The sequence below is a fragment of the Hemicordylus capensis genome, chromosome 6 (genome assembly GCF_027244095.1).
Source record: "Hemicordylus capensis ecotype Gifberg chromosome 6, rHemCap1.1.pri, whole genome shotgun sequence".
NCBI classification, from domain to species: domain Eukaryota; kingdom Metazoa; phylum Chordata; class Lepidosauria; order Squamata; family Cordylidae; genus Hemicordylus; species Hemicordylus capensis.
The window spans coordinates 43,487,892-43,512,141 of record NC_069662.1 but is presented as its reverse complement, the minus strand read 5'-3'; the positions used below and the strand labels follow the sequence as shown (position 1 = coordinate 43,512,141).

Here is a 24,250-nt window from a genome sequence, read left to right as displayed (position 1 = left end):
ACACCCCTGACTTGAGCTCAGGTCTTCCAAACGCCAGTTCCTGGGCATATGTCAATGGGCAACTTGACTGCCTGAAGGCTCAGGGCTGCAGCAATTTTAAGAGTCCCCTTTCTGTAAGGTTACCTGTGCAACCCCGTTTATGCAAAAAGAAGGAAAACAGCGGATTGTCTTTGCGCCCCTACCGGACCTGGCAGCATACGCCAGTAATTACGCACTGCTGCCCTTGTATTATTATCGTGACATCCTCCTGGCATTTATGCTAGACACCCATCTCTGAATAAAAGAAAGGCAGGGGCCTTTAAGAGGGGGAGAAGGCGAAAGAGAGAGAGAGAGAGAGAGATCCCCCCACAAGCACATTAATCTATCATGAGCTAATGTGTTTTGCCCATTCTGATCTGTTCCTTTGTACTATCGCCAAGGCGTGCGCGCACACTCACTCTCTCTCACACACACACACTCACTCACTCACTCACCCGCACTCTCTTGTTGCACTTCTGCCACCGATCTCTGATGGTTGGCTGGGCCTGAGTCAGTCGGCGAGAGAAAGAAAGAGAGAGAGAGAGAGAGGCACAGACAGACAGCGGCAGAGGAACAAAGCCGAGGCAACAATGGGAAATACACCGTCTCAAGGCATGTCAATGTACATCCATTCTTAAGTAGCAGGTATTTTTTTTTATTGGTGTTTTTTTTTTTTAAAATCCTTTCTTTCTCTTCCCCAACACACTGGTACCGTGTGATGCTCCTGCCGCCGTGGTTTCTGCCGTGAGCCGATGGGTGCTGGCGTTTGCTTTGAATCGAAGCACACGAGATGGGCATTTTTTTTAAATAGGGGGGTGTGGTGGGGCGAGAGACGCTCCCCCCTGCCCCTTGTGGTGGGGAGGCAAGGTAGAATGCTGACTACCAGACCTCCCGCTTGAATGCGAATGCCTCGTAGGTGGTGGTGGGGGCTGAAGTCGGGTGGGGGAGTGTTAAGATGCAACGTTGAGCGGTTTGGTGGCCGCTGCTTTCTTCGGGTCTGTAAATATTTCTCCCCCCGCTCTTGTTGTCAAGGCTGCTGAGCTCCAGGGAGATTAACTAGCTACAGAACCTGCTGCCCTAGAAATATTGCTGAAAACAGAGGTAGCGGGGGGGGGGGGGGAGGGAGAGAGGATGGACAGAGCGTGTCAGGAGATGGAAGAGCCCCGTTGTTATCTAAATTTTGCAGCCACCTGGCTTTATAAGATGACCGTTTGTCTGCTGGCCTGGATTTGTAAATGGTTGTGCTGCTGGACTTTTTTTTTTTTTTTTTTTTAACCTTATCCCCCCACCCCCGGAGTCGGAGATCAAGATTGTCGCTGATTGTTTGTTTCCTTAAGTAATGAAGGCAGAAGGGGCTGAGGGAGAAAAAGTGAATGTGAGAAAGAGGGATGTGAAGGAGAGGGAATTGTTTGTGAGTGCCGCCCCCCCCCCCTTCCAGTAGCTTGAGTGGGATCCCAAAGCAGGAGACTGTCTGGATTTCAGGTTGCTTCATCAACTTGGGGCTTCTTTGCTTCCTTCTGAGCATCCGTGCAGAACCAAAAAGATGAAGTATCACAGAAATATGAGAGGAGATTGAAGAATGCATTGATTTCTTGCTTGCTTTCTCACCCTTGCCTTTGTGATGCAGAATACAGGTTGCTGCTTGTATGTGCGCATGTATGATGGATGGCTTATTTCCTGGAAGATTGTTCATGTACACTAGGCAGGTTGTGTATGTGGGCACACATATGTGTGCATGCAGTTCTTTTATCAGCCAGCAAGATGCTTTTGCTTCAACCCCTACCCCACCCAATTAGCTACCATGTGCCAGCTGAAAGAGAGAGAGAGAGAGAGAGAGAGAGAGAGAGAGACTTGTGACCAGGTTGTGTGTTCACTTAGGCTCATGACAGTGTTTTGAAGAGAGAAGCTTTGAGGTGAGGGGTCCTGTCTCTGAGATTAGGGGAGAGATGAGTGATATTAGGGTGCAGGCTGACCCAACCATAGAGGCAAAGCAGGCAACTCTTTGGAATGCCAAAATTTCAGGGGTGCTGTGTCAGCTCTGTGAATTTATTGGGGAGAAAGACTGTCTGCCCTTTTGGGGGAGGTGCACAGAGACAGCTTAGCAGCTTGCTGGTTCAGTTATCCCCAAATCGAGAGGCCTCCTTGATCCCCAGATTTAGAGGCTTCTGATCTTCCCTGGCTGCCTAGGACAGAGACTCTATATCATGTAAAGCGGAGGAAATAAAAGAAGCACAGACATTAAAATTGAAATGGGGTGATAATATATTTTTATATTCTGTTGCTATGCCACCCAGCATTCAATAAGACAGAAGAGGGGGGATTTTAATTCACTTAAAGCAGCAAACAACCTTGAGTCAGACCTGGTTGAGGTTCAAAAAAGAAAAGAAAAGAAAAGAAAAAAGAGAAGTTTGCTTAATCTGGTTTGAGGAAACAACAATCTGGTAAAGTGGCAAGATTTGATTCCCCCCCCCCCTTCGCTCCTTATCCTTGACAGAACAACAGAAGAAATGAGATGCTGCTGTTAACTTCTTTGTGTGTGTGATCTGTCCTTGGAAGCAGGGGTGCCTGGATCAAAAAAGTTTTCTGTTTTCTCATGCTCATGCACACACAACTTGATTACACTTATTTACTATGAATGTATTTAGTCTTTGGAATTCTTTGCCACTGGGGAGGTCGTGTTGATTAGCCATAATAGCCAGCAGTGCAGCCTCTTAAATTCAGACTCAGAGTCAGGTATCTACTGCAACCAGAAGCTGTGGACTGAGGTGAGTAATTACGTAGCCAATCCCACATATTCCATCCCTTTGTCACACTTTAGCAGTATCACAATTCTTTCTTTTCGTTGAACTGTACAGAGCCTGAGAAAACTAGGAGAACTGACTTTAGGAATGGGACTAGGTGGGGTATGCCCTGTCTCCATCTTCAAAGCCATGCTTGGTTGTGAGCAGTGTTTTGGCTGAGTGCAGCCAGCAGAAGGCCTCACTCCAACAGGCTGCCCAACAATTCGGCAAGGTGTGCTCTTCCTGGCTACACTCAGTCTGAATGGTGGATCAAGCTGAACCCCGATACTCAAAGTGCTTCCAGCACTTTATCTCAGCATTCCTTACAACAGCCTTGTAAGGAAGACCTGTATTACAGGCATGGGAAAGGCTGAGAGCCATTTGCCAAAGATCTTCCACTAAGTTGGTGTTTGAGTTGATTTTTGAACCAGAAGCTTAGCAGTTGTGCAGCACCAGTTGTGCTGCCATCTTGTCCTGCTTTGGGCCATCCTTATGGCATCTGTCCGGTCACTTTTGGAGAAGTGAATGTTGAACTAGATGAGTTGTTGGTCTGCCCATAATAGTCTATTACTTTGTTTTTTTGGATGAGTATGTGTTCGTGCGTGTGTAATATTTCGCTGTTACATGGGTCTCCCAGTGGTCTTCCATTTGATCCTATCTTCTTAGCTTGAGCAATGCACCAGCCTGAGATACCCCAGACCATTCACTGGGTCCAGGACTTGGGGCATTCTCTGGGTCCAAGGCAGGGGCGTAGCTAGGAGAGCGGGGGCCCGTGTTCACCTCTCTCTCTTTGGAGGCCCCTCAGAGTGAGGGAGATAATGAAGAAAACAGGGAGGGAAGGAGCTGGGGGACCCTCAGGAGCAAGGGGCCTGGATTCTTTGAACCCATTTGCTCAATTATAGCTACACCCCTGGTCCAAGGCTGTTATTCTGAGAGCTGGAATCTTGCTAAATTCAGGGCTCGTGAGACACAGGAGCCCACAGAGCGTAGGAGATGGCAGAAAGGGGGAATGGAGCGGGCAAGGACTAGCCCATCCTTTGAACAAATGAATAGTTTGTCCTGTATGCTGAGCCTGAGGGAAGCCCTGGTTTAAAATTGACTTCGAGATGGTCAGGGAGCACAGTCTCCAGTTGCCTAGCAACTGCCACCAAGGGGAGGAACGGTTGAAAAATGTGAGGGGAAAAGAGGAAGTAGTGCTGACATGGATCTAAGGACTCAAAACTGGGACGGGGTGTGCAGCCAAGGTCTAGTAGCTAGGCCCAGCCCTTTGCCAGGAAGATGGCAAGGAAATTAAGCAACTGAATGTTGGGATCCTCCACCCCATCCACCTCCTGCCCTTTGTTGTAGAGAGATTTGTACTTGAACATGAAGTCTTTCTTCCCTTCTCTTCTACCATGCCTCTCTGGTAGGCATTAAGGAATCCTCAGAAGCTATTTTACACTTCCCCCTAGAACCATTAACACCTTACCAATGCTTCATGCTATAAATTTCTTGGGTTTCTATTCAAAGTGCATTATGATTAATTGGGCAGCATTAAAGTGCGCTGCATAGCCATTTCTACGCAGCCTAGAGATTTCTGTTCCAGGCGGTATAGAAATATGCTTGATAAGATAAATAAATAATTTTGTTTTCTTTTAAATGGTCAGCATGCTGAGTTTTATTCAGCATATTACCTTTCCTTAACTCTGCTATAATATATATGCTAGTTAAAGAAATAGTATTCCCTTAGGGGAGAGCTCTAAGATAGCTGAGGGACAAGGTGGCCCCTGAAGATGCTCTGTAGCTCATCATGCCCTGCTACCTGGCTATTGAAAGCCCAATTCAGATCCCCTCTATGCTTTATCCTTCAGGTGCCACAACTGGCATGCTTCTAGGACAGTGGTAGGCAACCTTGGCTCTCCAGCTCTTGTGGAACTGCAATCTCCCATCACTCTCAGCCACATTGCTGGGGATGGTGGGAGACTGTAGTTCAGCAACAGGTGGAAAGCTAGGGTTACCTAGCCCTGCTCTAGGACACACACCATCCACTAGCCTAACCTCTCCCCAGCTTCCATTCAGCCCAGAGGTCCTTTCAGTGCAGCTCTGGAATTGAATATTGCCATGCTCTGACTCTCAAGTGCATTGGGATCCTGGGGATGGGTCCCTTTACTCTCACCTTTGCCTTCCAGGGCTGCTCGACTACAACTCCCAGAATCCCTGGCTATTGCACTGTGGTTGGGGATTATGGGAATAGTAGTCCAAAAACAGCTGGGGGGGTGGAGTTGAGCAGGCCTGCCTTAGACTTTGCTATTCCATCAACATGCATGGTACTTTACAAAGTACAAGAAGGCAGGTCCCTGCTCCAAGGAACTTACAATCTAAAATTCAATACCAAGAGACATCAGAGGAAGTTAAGAGAAATGGAGGCATGGTAAAAAGGGGAAGAATATGTATTTATTTCAGGTGCAAATGCTTAGACAGGTACAGGAAGGTACAGGGACCGAGGGAGTGTGCTATAGAATAGCTTTCTGGGCTCTTCTTCAAACATTCCCCTTGCCCGACCTTCAGGGCTTCCATCTTTATTTTTGTCATTTCTCATATACATATGGTTGAGATTGCAATTGAGCATATCCTGGTTCAAAGCACTTTTGTGAAGACTTCTTTGAACTGTGTTAGCAAGCTGTTCACACACTGGAAAAAAGAAAATAAACTTGACTTGCTTGCCTACATTAAAAAAACACCTTATTGCTCAGGATGCAGGAAAGCTGATCTCTGCCCTCCTTTCCCCACAGTTGCCTCCTTATGGTAGCAGCATCTTTGCCTTAGGAAACAGAGCTCAGAGAACGTTGCTCAGTGCTCCAGCAGCCACACGGCTCCTAGTGAGAAGTTATCTGGCTCCAGCCAGCTGCTGTGAAGTCAAGCGTTGACTCCGTGGCGCTAACCGTGGTACCAGGCGTCAGACCAAACCGGCTGTAGCAAAGAGGTCTGTTGTAACTGTGCAGAGAGAGGGGTTGCCAAAAAAAAAAAAAGGCCTCTAACTAAATAAAAATGAAACAAGCTGGGATTTAATTATAGAAATTGATTCTTCTCTTTTCCTGTACACTGATTTGTACTGTGCAGTCATTGCTGGAGACAGCACAGCTGCCTTCTGCCCTCCCCAGCGAGTTCACCTCCCAATGTACACACAACACACACACACACATACACACACAGTCCTCTCATTCTGTTTGCATACCATTGGGGATGGAGGGGGAGAACTATGGCTGCCTTTGAATACCCCTGGCATGCATGTGACAAAGGGGAGGGAAGTGGTCTGTGGAGGGTGTGTGTGGAGGAAAGAGTTTGCTCCTTTAGAGAGTCAGGCAAGGGGACGCTGCAGCATAGTGGCTCATTTTATTTGTATGTATTTAATGATTTGTCTGTGGTGTTTATGAGCAGTCTGTCTCAAGGCAGATGAGGCGATGTATGACACTTATACCAGTGGCACGATATTCACTCCCCAGCTCCAAGACTTCACTCAAAAACTTCACCCCTGCCATGAAATCAGCATGCTGGTTTAAGCAAGCCACCTTCTTTCAATCCCAGACCCTCATCTATCTATCTACCCCCTGCTGGGGTGTTGCAAGCAGGAGTTGAACCGTTAGACATGTAGGTTTAGTTCTGATTCAGGGCCGTCAGTATTTTTAAATGTTGTGATTCAGTTCTGGTTGAGATACTAACATTAAGAAGTGGTTCATAACTGGTTCGGATACTTTCAATTGGTTTAGATGCATTTTGTGCAGAATAATGTCAAACTCTCTTTCTTGTAATAGAACTCTATAAAACAGGGGTGTCCAGTTGGGGACCTCCAGCTGTTCTTGGCCTACAACTCCCATCATCCCTGGCTACTGGCCACTGTTATTGGGGATGATGGGAGTTGTAGGCTGAAAACAGGTGGAGGGCCGCAGTTGGACACCCCTGCTATAAAACAAAGTCAATGGCGAACGTCCAGACTCATGTGCTAGCCAGATATGCACAGTCTGGAGCTTGCATTCCTGGTTGGTGTTGTGCTAGCACAAACATGTTTGCGTTTGCACAACACTATGGCACACCACCTGCTGTGCAACCTTTTCCTTAGGGAACCTTTGCACTAGAGCTCCACTTCGAACATTCCCTGCAAATTTGGGCAGCTATGTGATTTTCTTGCACTGGCACAAATGTGTTAGTTGAGCAAATACAGTATTAGTCTGGATATTGACCCATGATAACTATAATTTGGAGAAGGGGACCCACATGTTCTGCAGCATGATGTGGGTGATTCTGAGCTGCAAGTACTGCTGCAGGTTCGGAAGGGAAGTGCTGGCTTTCTTGCACAAGAGTGGGAAATACTTCAAGTAGCACACCCACACTTCAGGAATGCTACTTACATTATTTATGAATACGATGAATATTTATATATAGGCTTTCAACAAAAGTTTCCAAAGCGGTTTACATAGATATAAATACAAAAATAAAATGGCTCCCTGTCCCCAAAGGGCTCACAATCTAAATAATTGATAAGATAATTAATAATAATTGATAATAAGATAGACTGGAGGGATGCTGCTGTGCTGGGGATGGATAGGGACAGTTGCTCTCCCCCTGCTAAATAAAGGGGTTGCTTATATTATTTTCAGTGTAAGTTGCACTCTTGAAGTGCAAGCGTACTACTTTATGTGTTTGTGCTCTTATGCAAGATGGCCAGTGGAGCCCTTAGGAGCCCGCAGCAGCACGGTGGCTCAGGACCACCCGTGTTACTTTGCCAGGGCTGATCTGTCCACCAAGTGAACTAGGCGGTCGCCTCGGGCATCAAGTGGGGAAGGGCACTGATGGCTTACACCTGAAAAGCCAAAAGCAGGGCCAGTCCACCTACTAGGCAGCTGGCTGGGGAAGCAACCTGTGGGGTATGCTGTTGCACCCCCTGCCCTCTTCACGTGTACCCCCCTTTGTCCAAGTGAGTGAGCGGGCAGGTGACCGAGCAGGCACTCCACATCCCTACTGCCCGTCTGGCTGCCCACTTGCTCTCCTTGCCACCTCTGCTCCTGTAGTGGTGGAGCCAGGGGAACAGGGCTGGGTGGGTGGACATTTTGTTCATATTCTCCCTCACAGAGAGTACGATCAAATTGCATAACCAGCCAGTAAATGCCAGCTGGGAATTTGCTCCGGAGGGGTTGTACGGCCCTTCTGGGAGTGAGGCGGGTCCCAGGAGCTGAGTGGCCCGGGTTCTTTGAACCTGTCCACCCTATTATAGCTCTCCCCCTGTACTCTTGCTGCCGCCGGCTGCTTCTGTGCAGCCGGCCTGCCACAGCATGTTATAATCATGTTGTCGCATTGTGTGGTGACATCATTAAAATGTGCCATGTCAGGCTGGCTTCCCAGAAGTATCTGGCAGCAGCCGGAGCAGTGGGCAGAGGCAGCAGAGTGGCAAGGACTGCAAGTGGTGGGAGAGTGACAGGGACTGCCTGCCTGCCTGTCTGGACAATGAGGACAGGGGCAGGGGTCACCAAAGGGGCAAAGGGGCAGGGGTCACCAAAGCCAGCCTTCGCCTAAGGCACTAGAAATCCTTGGGCCAGCCCTGTACATTATTATTATTCTGTCTTTTTGTCTATCATATTTATATACTGCCTGTTATCAGCCGCAGAGCCAGCCGAACAGCGGCCTGGGTCCAGCCCCGCTCAGTGGCCCCTCCAGTTACGCCTGTGCATGTGATGTCCCATGCACAGGGGTGTGGCTCGGGCTCCAGAGGAGCCCAGAGCAAACTCCCCCCTTCCGCCCGGGTTGCTGAGAGCCCGAGCAAACTCTTTGTTATTTCAGGCAGTGCCGGCTGCCCGATAGGACATTTCCCCCTATGGGAAAACATCCTATCAGGCAGCCGGCGCTGCCTGAAATTTCAAGCTGAGAGCTCACTTGGGCTCTTGGCAGCCCGGGCCACGCCCCCTTTGCACATGACATCACAAGCAAAGGGGGCATGGCCCGGACTGCCAAGAGCCCAAGTGAGCTCTCAGCTTGTCATTTCAGGCAGTGCCAGCTGCCCGATAGGACATTTTTCCTTTTCTCTCCCTCTCTGGAGGAAGAGAAAGGGAAAAACGTCCTATTGGGCAACCAGCACTGCCTGAAATGACAAGCTGAGAGCTTGCTCGGGCTCTCGGCAGCCTGGGCGTGGGAGGGGGGAGTTCGCTCTGGGCTCCTCCAGAGCCCAAGCTACAGGGTTTTGGCGGCCCTTTTAATTGGCGGCCTGGGTTCTTTGAACCCGTTCGCACAAAGGTGGCTATGCCCCTGCCTGTTATGTACATCGCTAGGTGGTGTACATAATACAAATTCCAATATAAAAACAAAAACAAACAAAACACTTTCACAGGATAAAAAAATAATTCACAGAGTAAAACAATTAAAATAATATCACAGGATAAAAACAATTAAACAGTTTAAAATTAATTTTATTTAAAAGCCAGAGAAAACAGGTGTGTCTTAATCAGAGATGGAGAAGCTCTTATTTTGACAAGGAGTGCATTCCAAACCCCTGGGGCAGCCACGTTAAAAAAAAAAAAAAAAAAAAACCTATTTCAAAAAAACATAGGGGGCATTCACATGACCTACTGGGTGGGCAAGAGGAAGGCTTCCCAAACTTTGCCTTGCCCCCAGATAATCCTTTGTTGCTCTGTAGGAGCACAGAGCGTGCTCCAACATGATCAGCCCAGCTCCGTGTAGTATGGATCAGGGCGGATCAATCTGAAGCCTGGCCTTGTCCTGGCCTCCATGAATCCCACAATGCACCATGCAATACATGCAGTGCATTGAGGGATTCCCCTACGAGATGGTCGTTCTAGGCACCCATCTCTTTGTGCAGCTGGGCTGGAAGCAGCCCGGCTCATACACAAGCAAGTAGCCCCGGTTTCTGGAGCGCTTGCTCCCTAAACTTTAGCTAGCAGCCAGGCTAAAAGCCAGGCTAGGCAGCACTGGCCTGCCAGGATCGGGCCCAATCCTGGCAGTTTTCATGCACAGCCTAACCCAGGCTGAACATCCCTAGCCTGTATTAGGCTGTGCGTGAGAGCGGCCTTATAGTGTTCTTAATGTTTAAAAGGTTTTTTCAGAGATTTCTTAAAAAAAAACTAGGAAAATAAAACGTTAATTATACAGTTAAATTTGAAATGACTGATAAGTGAACCACTTACCTACCACTTTGTGTAGTGAGGGGTTCGTTTCTGGTTCAAAGCAATCAAGAGACTTTCAGTTGTGGTGGTTCAGTTTCTAGTTCACTGAAAAATCTTCATCTGAACCACTTTTTGGGTTTGGATTCAGATTTGGTTCAGTTGTCTGAATGTAAGGAATTCTAAGAGGATGTTTTTGAAGAATTTGGGGCACTCTCAGGGTCACATACTGTTCGAAAGGCCCCAGAATGCGGAGATGGGCTTGATGAATTTTGTTGTGTTTGCATATTATATAATACATCAATAAGTAATACTAACAAGTAAACAAAAAGGTTATTTCACAGTCCATGCATTAAAAAACAAAAAGTGTGATGGAAAAATGAATGTTGGGACAAAGGAAGAGGGGGGCATGGTTACCGTGTTGATATGGATGCTAGAGGATGGGATTTATTTTCAGAGGTGCTCTTACCCCTGGACTTCCGGGCAGGCCTCTACACCCCCCAAGGGCCCTAAAATCCTCTTTAGTCTGTCCCGGGTGGTGTGGTCACTGCACCACTGCTTGGTGGCTGAGCATGATTGTGACCTGCACCGGGCAGCTGAGTATGATCTCTGCTTTAGAGACAGAGGGAGGATGGGGAAAGAAATATGTGCGATGGGAATATGTTAGTTGTCTGTTGAAATGCTTCTTCTAATGCATATTTGCATAAATATACCTCTCTTATATTCTTACGTTCTTGTGAGTGCAGTTGCAGTTTGTGCCCTCAAGAACCCACGTGTTGAAAATATTGCATGTGTCATGGTGTGTGTGTGTATGTAGTTGGATGAGACTTAACTTGCAGCAGGAGGCGGGACTCCAAAGGCCTTTAGTTCTAGGCTCCAAAATTACCTAGGTGCACCTCTGCTTATTTTAGATTAGGGATTCAGACTTTTTCTTGTCCTTTTGAAAGATGTGCACCCTCTCTTTTATTCAGAAACTGGAAATATGTCACTGATACCTAACCGTTCTTCTGGTGACAGAAGCAAGATTAATTCAGCTCCCCAATCTTCAATCTCTGTATTGCATCCGCTATACTCCTATAAAAATAGATCTCCGATTTCTAAGCGGAGGGGTTATATTCCAAGATACCACACAAGCACAGAAAAAGCATGGCATACGGAATTAGACAAGAGCTGTGTTTTATAGCTGCTTCCCTCACAAAGTAACCATGTACAGATTTAAATAAGAGTTTATTCAGAAAACTCCATTTTCCCTTCTACTTTCCCTCCCTTTTATTTTCTGACCCCCCCTCCCCCAGGGCATAGCTAAGGAAGAGGGGGCCCATGTTCGCCTCTATCCCCGAGGGGTGTACTTACCCCTCCTGCCGCTTTTCCCCGTCTGGCACGCCTTTTTTAGTTAGCAATTGGGGCGGCAGGATACCTCCCTGCCGCCCCTTCCCCCGCTCAGCTGCAAAAGGCTTCAGGAAGCCTTTTGTGCGTGCACATGTCACGTGCGTGTCACGTCTCTGCAACATGCGCGCGACGTGCGCATACGCAAAAGGCTTCCTGAAGCCTTTTGCAGCCGAGCGGGGGAAGGGGCGGCAGGGAGGTATCCTGCCGCCCCAATTGCTAACTAAAAAAGGTGCGCGGAGGGGGAAAAGCGGTGGGAGGGATAAGTACACCCTCCCCCGCCCTTAAAGGAACCCCCACCCCAGTCTGGCCGAACCCCGAACCGCCCATGTCCGGGCCAGTCCAGAGGCCTGTAGAACGGCCTCTGGACCGGTCCGTGCACATACTACTCAGAGGGAAGGAGATAATGAAAAAAATAGGGAGGGGTGGAACCGGAGCCCCCAGGTTCTTTGAACCCATCTACTCAGTTATAGCTACACCCCTGCTCTACAGGACTCACACTAGGACAAACTTCTAAAGAACAAAACATAAAAGATACTGGATAGAATACAAATAAGTTTTCAGCATCCTGAGATCCTCCGCTTGTATCCTTTGACTGAAATGTGTCTGTAATGTTTTTAAAGTTTGAGCACATTAAAATCCCACTGATTTCAAAAGGAGATCTTAGAGCACGCACTTAACTTTCTCACTGGAATCAATAGAATGTAAGAGCGCTTATTGTTGGATGGCACATGCCTTGTATTTGTAGCCCTGAAGACTGCAAGGACAGGATTGAAAATGCATCTGGGGAAGTATTGGAGGGCTGTGGGGCGGGGGGGGCGTCTTTCATGCCCTGCTTAGCTCCCTACACAGGTACAGAACAAATTATATAAAATAATCAAATATAGGCACATTTGGTTAATTTGCATAATTCGTATAGGTTGCAGAATTTGTCTTTTGTGATACCTTGGCATAAAGTCCACAGAATCTCGCTTATTTCTGAGATCACTCTCTTGATTATTCCATCTGAGTGCAGGGGTTAGACAGCAAGGACATGGCAGCAAGGACATGGGTAAGCAAATAATTGGTGCAATTAATCAACTAAAGCTTTAATTGCAGATTTAAACATTGCTCCCCAATTAGTGAGCTGACATGAAGCATATTGCTTCTTTTCTCTTTAAAATGTGAGTTCTCTTTAATTTATTTCATGTTGATTGTTGTATTTGTTGTATACGAAACTATATAACAACTATTGTTTTAAAAACTCTCTGGAACTTGGTTCTACATACAAAATGTTCCAGGTTCAATCCCTGGCATCTCCAGTTAAAAGGATATCCGTAGGGGTGTTGGAAAAATCTGTCTGAGACCTTGAAGAGTTTTTGCCTGTCAGAGTAGACACTGTTTTTTGTTTTTTTTAAAAAAATGGGGACCACTTTGGCAAAAACCAAAAACAACAAACAAACAAACAACCCCTGTAATGTGAGAGCCATTTCCCAATGTGGCGGAAGGGCTCTTTAAGAGAGATGGAGCCCTCTCTAAAGAGCTCTAAGAGGAAAGCACCAGGAAGGGCTACATTTCCCAGCACTCTGTGCATGCCCTCCAAGGTGGTGCAGGAGCTCAAGAAGACTTCAATTTCCTTGAAAGGAGCCCCAGCCCTAGCTCTAGACAGCATGGCATGGTGTGAATGGTCCTCTCCATATGGTGTCAGGGGGACTGTGTAGAGTATTCAGCTTTGACCTCATAAATGTTTAGCCAGGGAGCCATACTTAGGGTTGATGGGAGCAGCCACTGGCCCCCAGGCCTTACAGTGAAGAACAGTGGAGTAGCTAATACTGACTAGGCACACAAGCAGTCCAACTCAGTTTTTAGGCAGCTTCATACAATCACGTGACCCTTAAAAAGCTAAGACTACGTGGCCATGCAGAGATGCTCTCTTTCCCCTCCCTGAGCCAAACCTGATGAAAAATGAACTTCAGGTGCTCTTACCCCTGCTTTTCTGGGCTGAAGTCCAGGGCCTTCACACCCCTGGGGACCCCCAAATCCTCGTTAGTCTGTCCCAGGTGGTGTGGTTGCCACACAGTGCCAAGGGCCGAGCATTACCTCTGCTTTAGAGACAGAGGGGGGAGTGGGGAAAGAAGCTTGTGGGATGGGAAAACAGTCATCCCTTGCCAAATGCGAGGGTTTCATTCTGGCAAAACTTTGCTGTTGGCAAATTCATGGTTGGCGAGCAATTGAAATCAACGGGAAACAGGGTTAGGGGAACTGAGGTTGTGAAAAGTCCGAAAAAAACAAAGAGAAAATATTTAAAAATTAACCAAAAATCACCTAGAATCCCTTAAAATCACCCAGAATATGCAAGAGGGTTGAGCAAATTGAACCTATGGAAAAATCTGAACCCCCCCCAAAATCACTTGAAGGCATTTTTGAACCCCCAAAATCCACTCAAAGTCACTTTAAATAGTGAGGAGTTGGCAGGGTCAGCAAGAAGAATGAGCAGATTGAACCTCTAACCCGCCCCCCAAATTGCGGAACCCCCTCATCACTAAAAAAACCTCACCAAACCGGTTGGTGAGACCGATCACAATTCCACAGTCACAGATACTCAAAACTGCGATTGGGAAAACCGTTGTTGGGAAGGGATGACTGTATGTTAAGTTGCGTGTTGAACTGTTTCTGCTAATGCATATTTGCATAAATATACCTGTTTTATAGTCTTACATTCTTGTGAGTTCAGTTGTTGCTTGCACCCTCAAGAACCCATGTGTTAAAAATACTGCATGTGTCATGGTGTGTGCGTGTGTAGGGGGATGATGCTTAACTTGCAGTGAAGGTGGGGATCCAAAGGCCTTTAGGTCGAGGCTTCAAAATTACTTAGGTGCACTTCTGCTTCAGGATGGGGCTTTCTTTCAGTTTATATCTAGAGAAAGCAAAGAATGTTTCTTTCAAGGCAAAACTATTATGTCTTTCCTTTTAACAAGAATCACAGACCACTGAAGCTGGCAGTGTTGAAATCTATAGGCTTGTTCACATGACTGTTTACTGGATAGGACAAGCATCCTACCCAACTTCAGGAGCTGTGCATGTACCCAATTTTTGATCACATATGAGTAAAAAGCAAGATAGGAGGCGGGGAGCATGATTGTCTTAAGTGTCAGCTGGGTAGGACAAGTGTACCCTACCCAGATTCCGTTCCCAGCTTTTGAACAAGATAGAACATGCACAACTGAAAATCGGGAGTGTGGACAGCTCCCGAAGCTGGGTAGTACACTTGTCCTATCCAGTTAATGGTCATGCGAACAAGCCTTATGTCTTTAAGATATGGGTCTTCCGCAATACTGATGTATTTTGAACTTGTTTAATTCTTGAAGTGATGCTGGTGAATGCTAAAATAGGGACTATTCCGTAATTCCAATTTGAGGAGGAGGAACAAATAGGTTGACGTCTAGCTTCATGCTACATTTGTGTAAATATTTGGATCAAGTGTAAGGATGTTGTTCTACTAGTTCCAGTAAGTCAGGAGCTTGTGTTCCAGACTAGTGTTGCATTAGTGCAAGAACATTGCTCAGAGAAAGGACTGTCAGTTGCAGAATAGTCCTTATGCTAGCAGAAGATAGTGAGCCGGGTCTCACGATCTGTGAGACCCAATTTCTTTGGGTGAGTGGTGAGGGAGCCCTGCTCCAAGACGGAGCAGGCAGGGGCTGGGGAGATCGGGGGCCTCATGGCCCCCGCAAGCCCCAGTATGCCCTGTGCGAGCGCATACTGGGGAGACCCCCGAGCCGGGAGGCGGCTTTTCGCCTCCTGGCCGGGGGTCTACTCATGAGTAGGCACAGTGCAAAGGCGCGCCGCTGCTACTCACAATTGTAAAAAGCAGGTTTGCGGAGTGCTCACTCCACAAACCTGCTTTTTACCAGTGGTTCCAGAGTGGGGTAGCTGCTCCAGAACCACCGGGCTTGGCTGCGAGCCCGGTGGTTCTGACGATCAGCAAAAATCGGGCTAGCGGAGGCTAGCCCGATTTTTGCTGATCGTCAGAATAGCCCCATTGACAAGTTGCACAGCACTTTGCACAACAGGTTGTGCAACCTATAATACAACTTTGTATGTATACCAGAGAGGGTCTTCCATTAGTGGTTGTGAAACATCACAAAGGACCAAACTTTGTGCAGCTCCACAAATTTCTTGTGTGCGCAACTCCTCTTGTTGTGCTAGTGCTACTATAGTCTGGATATCAACCCCTGTATTTCTATCCTTGTGGTGCAAGCAGGATGAGAAAGCAAGAGATTGCACAATTTTGAACATTCATGCAGCTACACAACCTTCTTGCATGTGCGTGACTTTGTTCATTATTCCAGTGCAGCATTAGTCTGATGTCATCCATTAAAGCTTACCTTTCCTTCTTGTAATAAATAGTGAGATGCTTCACACAATCCATGTGAGGTGCTTCACACGATCGGAGGGTGTTTCTGTGGGGAGAGTGGGTTTAGCCCACTCTCTCCGCAGATGAGCAGCCGCTCGCAGCTGGGCAGCTGGATCGGCTGCTCACACAACTGCTGGCTCCATCACGGAGCTGACAGGGGTGGCGGGGATTGGGGCCTGCATGGCCCCTGGAAGTTCCAGGATGTCCCAAGCGAGCGCGCAGGGCATCCTAGAGAGACCTCCGAACCCGGGAGGCTGCTTGCAGCCTCCTGGGGGTGTGTGTGTCTCCTTGTGTGTTGCCATGGCGCAGAGCCATGGCGTGGCAGCACATGATGAGAAAACCCGGGTTAGCGGAGCGCTCACTCCGCTAACCTGGGCTAAGGGGAGGACTACTTTGGTGGGCTAGCTGCCAGAGAACCACTGGGCTTGCCTGCGAGCCCACTGGTTCTTATGTTGAGGAAAAACCGGGCTGTGCTTCTTTAGCCCAGTTTTCCCCCCATCATGAGAATAGCCTCACTGTGTGTTTGTCATAAGCCTGGTTCACACAATTGATCAAATCTAGGTTTAATATGTGTTGCCATTAAATCTAGGTTTAATGTGTGTTACCATGTGCAAGTGGTTTAATGTGCATTACCAACATTTGTATGATTGTGGGAAGGTTCTCACACACACAGGAGTCGTGGTTGAATGCTGGTTACCCACATTGGTGTGATCATGTGAACCTGAACTACACTGGGAATCTCAGTTCTGTCTTGGGGCAAAAACCAGCATTGGCCATCTGAAGTAGGGTGGCCGAGCTCAGGACACCCCAAACCAAGATCCACTGATTGTTGAAACCCACACTGTTTACTTATTTCTGGCTACCTGCACCCAACATGCCCTCACCTGCACATTCAGCATAGATACCTTTGCCTAGAGTGGACATCACACGCAGATGTTCTAACATTCGGCCTGTTCTCCATGGCTCCCAAGTCCCATCACTTTCAGCTACACTCTGCCTGCCAACACATGACATCACCTACAACACCCACCTCCACCCATCTCACTGCCCACCCTCCCACCCCTTCAAGCCACAACACAGCATGCCATGGTCGGCAGATGCTGGCAGGGAGACCTGGTTTCTCTTGTAACGGCAACCCGCTCTACTGCCTATGGGACCATTGGTGTAGAATGTAGAATGCTGCTTGTCCAGTTGGGGGGATATGTGTGTGTGTGTGTGGTTGTGCAACAAGTGACTGAGGAGGGACAGGGCTGAGATGTGTTGGACAGATATGGGCTGGCCATCCCCTCTAAAGAAGCCATGGGTTAGAGGGGGTTCCCAGAGACTGTTGATTAATAGTGAAATTGGGGCCTGAAGCCCCCTTCCAAAAATTGCGGTCCCCATGTAAGGCACCAGAGACAGTGGGAATTGGGCGGAAGATGATTAATTTGTGCTGGTGCCAGGAGGAGAGGCTAAGTTGATGGAGAGGGGAAATTTGATGGGTGGGCATACTACTCCCTGATAAACCAGGCAAAGAGCAATGTGTCTCTAAGGAAGATGCCCTCTCCTTGCCTCTAACCAACTGTTCTGCTCTCAGCAGCCAGCAGCGATGTCCCTTCATGCCTCCCCTTCATGCAGCACGCCTGCCTGCTGGCAGTGCCCCCAGTAGGGTGCCAGACACTGGGCAAGGTGTGTCCAGAATGTCTCGAGGTCCTCAGATTTGCCTTCTCCAACCTGCCGTTCAGACAGGGCTTGCTGATTGCACAGTTTGCCTGGTTGTACAGTCCTGGACTGTCCCTTTCTGTTCGACTGTCTTCCTCCCTCCATGCTGGGGTGATCCCCAAGTCAGATGGCCCCTGACCTGGCTGAGCATCAGGTGGCAAGGAAGGGGTTAGGGTGCCTGCTCCTCACTTGGATGCCTCTCCCACCCCTCCAGCTGGGCCAAGCAGCAGTTTCTGCTCAGAACTCCTGTGGCCAGCCACTGTACCTTCAGGGCCAATGGGATTGGGGCTGGGGATGTCATGATGCCATGCCCAACTGAGGGCAGGGTGGGGATGCTGGAAAGGCATCTGGGCCCTTGGAGGACTGGGCATGGGCGCAAAGCAGCCGGTTGGCAGGTTTGGCTTTTTAAAAGCCATACTTTGGGTTATGGCACATTTGACCCATGAGTATACCCCTTAGGTTCTGGCAACCGACCTGCGGAGGTGACTGGGTGTGTGGAGCAGTGGAGGCCTTCAGCAGGGATGGTGACTGCTCTGCCTCAGCTGGAGCCCTTCTGCCCTCCTCTCGACAGTGAGAAGCCACCTTGTGTGAACCCACGCTACAGTGGCTTATGGCTCAAGATGAATCTAAGATCCTCACCTTGGCATGGATTCACACAATCACACTAATGTTGATAACCCACTCAGACCTAGATTAGAATGATTGTGTGAAGCAGGCCATACTATAAATTGTATTAGGCTAAGATAAATGGTCCCTGTTCTTGAAGATCCCCCAAAAGGCATGCTTTAGAATTTTCAGTGAGTAAATTTTCATATTTGTGGTACTCTCTTCCACTGGAGACCTGCCTTTTTTTAAATTTGGACTGGCTCTTGGTGATTTTAAACTTTAATTGGGCAGGTGGTTTTATTTGCAATATAAGAAAGCAACACATGATAAACTATCCAATTACTATTTGTTCTATAACACTTTGCAGATGAAAAGTGCTATTTCTTTTGGAAATGTTGCAAGCTATATTAAATTTGAGCCTACTTTGGTGGCTTGGTTTCATTTATTTATCCTGACCTTGGGGGTTGTAGGTAAGCTCTAGGTAGGTAACAACAGCTAGAAACAGGTAATGAAATTACTTAAGCTTTTAATATGAAACAGTCAATTGGCCGCTAAAAACGCCTCAGCCTGACTAGGATGCTTGCCTAAAAAAAAAAGGTTTTGTATAGTTCCCTAACAGTACTCAAGATTTGAGTTTGGGGGACATGTGGAGAAAGGGAATTTGAAAGCTGAGGAGTAGCAACACAAGTACATATTTGATGGATGAGACCAAAAGTCCATTTCGTCCAGCACTCTTAACAGTGGCCAGCCAAATGCCCTGGGATTAAGCCGGGGGTGATGGAAAGAGCCGTATCTTCCAGCAGTGCCTGGTACTTAAGGTATCTTGCCTCAGAACACGCAAGTTCAATTTGCTTCTCATGTCCAACAGCCATTAACAGAAATATTGTCCATGGGTTTGTTGAATGTAGGGTTCAAGCCTATTAGCACTTAATGAAAACAGTACCATTTTCTGTAGGTTCTTAGTGGAGGGAAGTGTCTGATTTTATTATTTCATATATAAAACAATATCTGCAGCAGCCTGAAGGCCTCCTGCTCTTTTAAGCAATTCTTGTTCTCCCTTGCTGTATCATATGCTTGGAAATCGAAACTTCTTCCTAGAACACCTACCTGGGGATCACCTATGGTTACTCTCCTCAAAACCCACTTTCCCCTAAATCCCTCCCTATCTTGTAGTAAATAGGTTTAATTGCATTTACTTATATTCATCCTTTGTTACCCATGCTTATCCTTTCCCTTCTCTCCCTTTCTCTGTAAACTCCTTGGGGCAGAAGCCTATCTTTCTTATTGGGCCATTTTGTAAAACTCACTGATGGCACTATATAAATGCATGAATGAATAAAAATGTGTCTAGGGATGTGGCAGCTGCAGTCTCCCCACTTACTGCAGAGCTGTGTGGTGCAGAATTTAGAGGACCCCAAGCTATTACTGATTCACCCAGGGAGAGGCTATTTTGGTCTAGAGAGCAGTCTTGCGAAACAAAGCAGCGGAAAGGAAGTTGGAGATGCTTTTCCTGCTGTTCTCCTATAATGTGGACGGAGACTGTATATATACTTAAGATATTTCTGGTCTGTTAGTTTCCCCTTTGTTCCTTAAAGTTCCAGCTATACTGAAACTCAGGGTGGGTTTTCTCCAGACTTTCAGTACCTTCTTACTAAAGAATAACAAACAGACCCTCCCCATTCTCTACCTGTTGGCAGGCAGTGAAAATGGGGGTCATCTTGGTAACTTTTTTGCACTGGGGGGGATGAGAATTTCTGCAAATGTTTTGGGCAGAGCTCACTGCTGCTTAGCATTGGCTGTCTTCCCCCACCCTCCGTGGTGGTGTACTGTAATTCCTGTAGCATTCTGGGGCGGGGCGGGGGGGGCAGTGTTATGGCAGCCAGTGGGCACCAGCTGCCAAAGAAAGCTCTACTGCAGCCTCCACCACTGCTGCCAGATGAGTGGCAAAAAGGAAATGGAGAAGTTCAAGGACAGCTGCGAACAACTGACAGTAAACTACCTGTGGAGCTTTTGCAAAGATTTTCATGCCCTCTCGAAGAGACCCTGATTTCGCACCCACTTCTCCGACACCCCCACTTCAAGCCAAAAAAGCTCTCCGCTGAAAACTTTCAACTCTGCACAAACACTCAGACGCAGCTGATTGTAACCCATTTCAGTAATTCTGCGCTTCCTCCATATGTTGAAAAGGATAATCATATTTAGCAGTTGCACAGTGCTTTTTAAGCATTCAGCCTACTTCATATATATTATTTCAGTAACCTTTACAACAGCCCTTTAAGATAGGCCAGTATTATTATCCACATATTGCAGATGTGGGGGGAGGATGCTGAGGCTGAGAGAAAAGGGGCTTGCCTAAAGCCACCAAGTGAAGTTGTGGCTCAGCTGAGAACTTGGACCTGGCAGTTCCTAACTATACTGAGTCCAATGGCAGCAGCAGCAGCAGCTGGGAAAGACTTAAACACATGGTTAAGTCCTGTCCCCATATAGTGCAAAGGACCCTAAGTATGCAGTGCTGGTGCATAGTTCACAACCAAGTGGATCTAAAGAGGAAACAGGTTATATATGTTCCAGCTTTAGTTCTTTTTAAAAAAAGAATATTTATAGCCCACTTTTCAACTTAAGCTAAAAATCCCAAAATAGCTAACAATAAAAATATAAAGTAAACAATTTAAAGTAACATATTTTAACAAAATCGTAACGGCAGCAACTGGGACAGCTTAAAGGACTGAAATAATAAAACCAGCATGAAACAAAATAATGGATAAAATAGCTTTTAAGAACAGTATCAAAATTCCATCAGATCATTGTTGAGTAAAACTACCACTGAAATGCTTGGGCAAATGGAAACGTCTTGATCTGGATGCCTGACACTTAGTAATTTGCTCCACAAAAAAGGTCCTTTCCCAGTTGTAATTTGTCTCATCTGCAAGGACAGAAGCATTTAGAGACAATCTTAACTGTAATCTTAAAATCTGACAGAGTACTTAAGTCTTAGGTAGGGTCGTACATTCATGTGACCAGTTTAACATATGAAGTTCCCCAGGGTATGGAATGATGGAGTGATACTCCTTGATGTAATCTTGTTAGGGATGTGGAAACTGATTTGACCATGAATCAGTTTGGGTCAAATCGGGGGTGATTTGATTATTTTACCCTGAATCGAATCACCCTAAAAAAAACGATCTGGGATAGAATAGAATCACCCCCAATTTGACCCAAATAAATTTGGGTGCCGTTTTGAGGCCTGTTTTGCTGGGAAAACAGGCGTCAAACTGGTGGGGAGAGCAGGTCTACCAATTGGGATCAGCGGGTAGACCAGCTCTACAGGGTGGGCTGACACTCCAAGTTGAAAGCGGAGGGTTCGTCTACCTACTGATGGCAATTGGAAGACCAGCTCACCTGGTTTTCATGAGAGAGCTAGTCTACCTATTGGGTTCAGGAGGTAGAGCAACCCTCCGCTCTGAACTTAGTGCGTCGGCCCTCTTCAGAGAGCTGGTCTACCCACTCATCCCAGTTGGTAGACCAGGTCTCCCCACCATTTTGAGGCCTGTTTCCCCAACAAAATGGACTTCAAAATGGCACCTGATTTGCCCAAATTGATTTGGGTCAAACTGGGGTGATTTGTCGAGGCAGCTGGCCAAGCCAGCTGCTTTCAGTGAATTAGGGCGTCCACAATTTGACGTTGGATCAAATTGTAGAAATTGATTCGTGCAAACCCCTAAGTACATGCTGCGAGATACCCTCTTCCCTTTATATTCCTATGTTATGTTGTAGTGAGCAAAAGATTCCAAGCTTCTTAGATAGTTTCCGTTCATTTTACTGAAGCTTGTGCAAGAGAACTTCTCGGTAGATGGTGCTCGATGTTGATTAGGGTGGAGAGGCTGCTATTTGGGTTTTCCTCCCTGTACACCAAATTGGCCTTAGGCCATCCCAGATGTCAGGGGAAAGTCTGACTGTGATGGTCAGAGGCAGAGGCGTACCTAAGTAAGGTTGGAACCCGGTCCTGAAAGGCTTTAGAGCCCCCCGCCCCCGCTTGAGGGCTTGGGAGAGGGTCAGGGGCAAGTAAAATCTGTTTAAAAAATCTTTCCCCCCCAGCCGTTGCTGTGTGGCGGGGATGGGAGCAGTCAACGGGGTGTGTGGGCACTTGAAGGGAGACCATGGCGGGGGAGGCCTCCTTCCTTGAGCCTGCCTGCCTCCCAAATGACAGATCAGGCTGTTTTGGGCCCATTTCAGGCCTCTGCGCATGTGCCTTCTCTCCTCCTTGGTCTCCCCTCGGGTGCCCACACACCCTGCTGGCTGCCCCCATCCCTGGTACCATCCTTGCCACACAGCAGCAGCTGGAAAAAACTTTTTAAAAAAAATTTGCACAGCAGGGCAAACATGGGGAAGTGGGGGGCTCTGGTGAGCCCCCCCCCCGCCGATGCAGGAATCCACCGACCAAATCCCCAAGGTCCGTGGCTAAGTACGCCTCTGGTCAGACAGAAAGCAGTGTAATCAACAGGTCTGGCAACATGGCTAGTACTAGTAGGGTTTTGTTTTTCACTTCTCATGCATAATGCAGGCTGTTGTCTCGGTGCCTACATTTTAAAAATGAATTTCATGCTTGTAAGGCGAAAGATGGGGTTAATTTGGTCTTCCCTTGATTTTGGACACTGAATGAGCAAAGAGTGGATTGTACCAGTGCAATCAAGTCCTTTTACACCTTAATGAGCAATTACTCGCAATGGACAAAGCTAGAGGAGAAATCCTTACATGTGTAAATTCAGTTTTCTTTGAAGTTCTGAAGCATGCTCAGTTTTCAGCGTGGCTCCCCTCCAGACAAACAACTTCCTCTGACTGATTGAGGCGCCTCATGGAAGTAGCCTTTTCTGTTTGTGCTTTCTCTTGTACATTGGCATCACCATTCATGCCAATGAACATAAAAGGATACCCTGGACAGCTATTTTAAGGGCCACGTTCATATGTTCCCTTTTAAAAGGACATCCTGATATTAATAAGTGCAGGATCACTTCATAGTGGCTTGGGCAACCCCTTAGAGACTAGGTGCAGAGATTCAGTTGTCTTTAGCACCCAAGCAAGAAGCAAGAGCAGTTTTCCTTATTTAATGTCCGTGCTGAGTATTAAGCAGTCAAGTATACAGAGCTGCACTGCATGTCATGGGCCGGATTGGGACCAAAGTCGGCTTGTGGCTCAGGGCAGGTCTATAGAGGAGTTGATATAGAAGAGAGCCCGTGTGGTGGTAGAATGTTTTACTAGCTTCCTCCTGAAAAATCTGGGTTCAAATCATCAGGCTCACTGGCTAGTCTAACCTATCTCACAGAATTGTTGTACATAGAACACTGCCTTTTACCAAATCAGACTGTTGGTCCATCTAGCGAAGTATTGCCTACATTGATTGGCAGCAGCTCTCTAGCATTTCAGGCAGGGAGGATCTTTCCTGGTCCTACCTGAGAATGCCAAGGATTGATCCTGGGAGGGACCTTCTGCATGTTAAGCATGTGCAGTGCCACATGCTTTACAGGGCCTCTCCCCTACTGCTGTTAGGATGAAAGGGTGGAGGAGGACCATGCAAACCACCCTGAACTCCTTGGAGAAAGGAATAAAAATGTAAACAGTAATAATGATACAGAAACCCAGACCATTGTAAGCTAGGGTTGAAACACAGAAGTCCAGGTGAAACGGACTGGAACAAGGATAAAGACAGGCAAATTGGTAGGGAAGCCGACAGACTGAGAGGGGAGTGGACAGACAGACATATCTGCAGCAAAACTAGTGCCTAGCAGTTACCAAGGCAAAGGCCCAGGCTTTCCTTGGAAGTATCTATGGCCAGGTTAGGAGGAGCCAATGGGCTGCCTGTACCAGGTTGCCAACCTTCCAGGATTAGCCTGGAGTCTCCAGGAATCGGCATCGGTCTCCAGGAGGGTTTTCACACATGGCTTTATGCTTCGGGGTGTCTGAAGAGCGAATTTGCTTTGCAGCAGTTTTGAGGTGTTTTAGAGGGATTAGATGGACCATTCGCATAGCCATCAACACCTCCATCAGAACCTTTGGAGAAAGCAGAAACACTGGAGTTTTTTTCCAAAAGCTGCTAGAAATAGAGGGTGTTTTTGTTTTTTAAAAAACCCTGGACATAACTCGTGCTAAGCCAGAATTTCACAGCCTCCCTTCGGAGAAAAACAAAGCCCCATCTGTCCTGGTCCCTGATAGCTCGCAGGGAGGTT

General features: G+C 47.3%; 1 protein-coding gene across 18 annotated transcripts in view; it reads left to right on the top strand.

Annotated features, from left to right (window-relative positions):
* The first annotated feature begins 285 nt into the window (after positions 1-285).
* The window catches only part of SRCIN1 (SRC kinase signaling inhibitor 1), a 402,584-nt gene continuing 378,619 nt past the window's right edge, over positions 286-24,250 (top strand). For 8 of the 18 annotated variants that reach the window (XM_053259951.1, XM_053259948.1, XM_053259957.1 and 5 more), the window contains exon 1: positions 286-630. In XM_053259951.1, coding sequence (XP_053115926.1) covers positions 375-630 — 256 coding nt within the window. In that variant the 5' untranslated portion in view covers positions 286-374. Of the gene's footprint in view, positions 664-993; positions 1,014-1,151; positions 2,784-24,250 lie in introns of those variants that run through there. The other 10 variants (XM_053259955.1, XM_053259950.1, XM_053259958.1 and 7 more) reach the window with 7 other exon arrangements.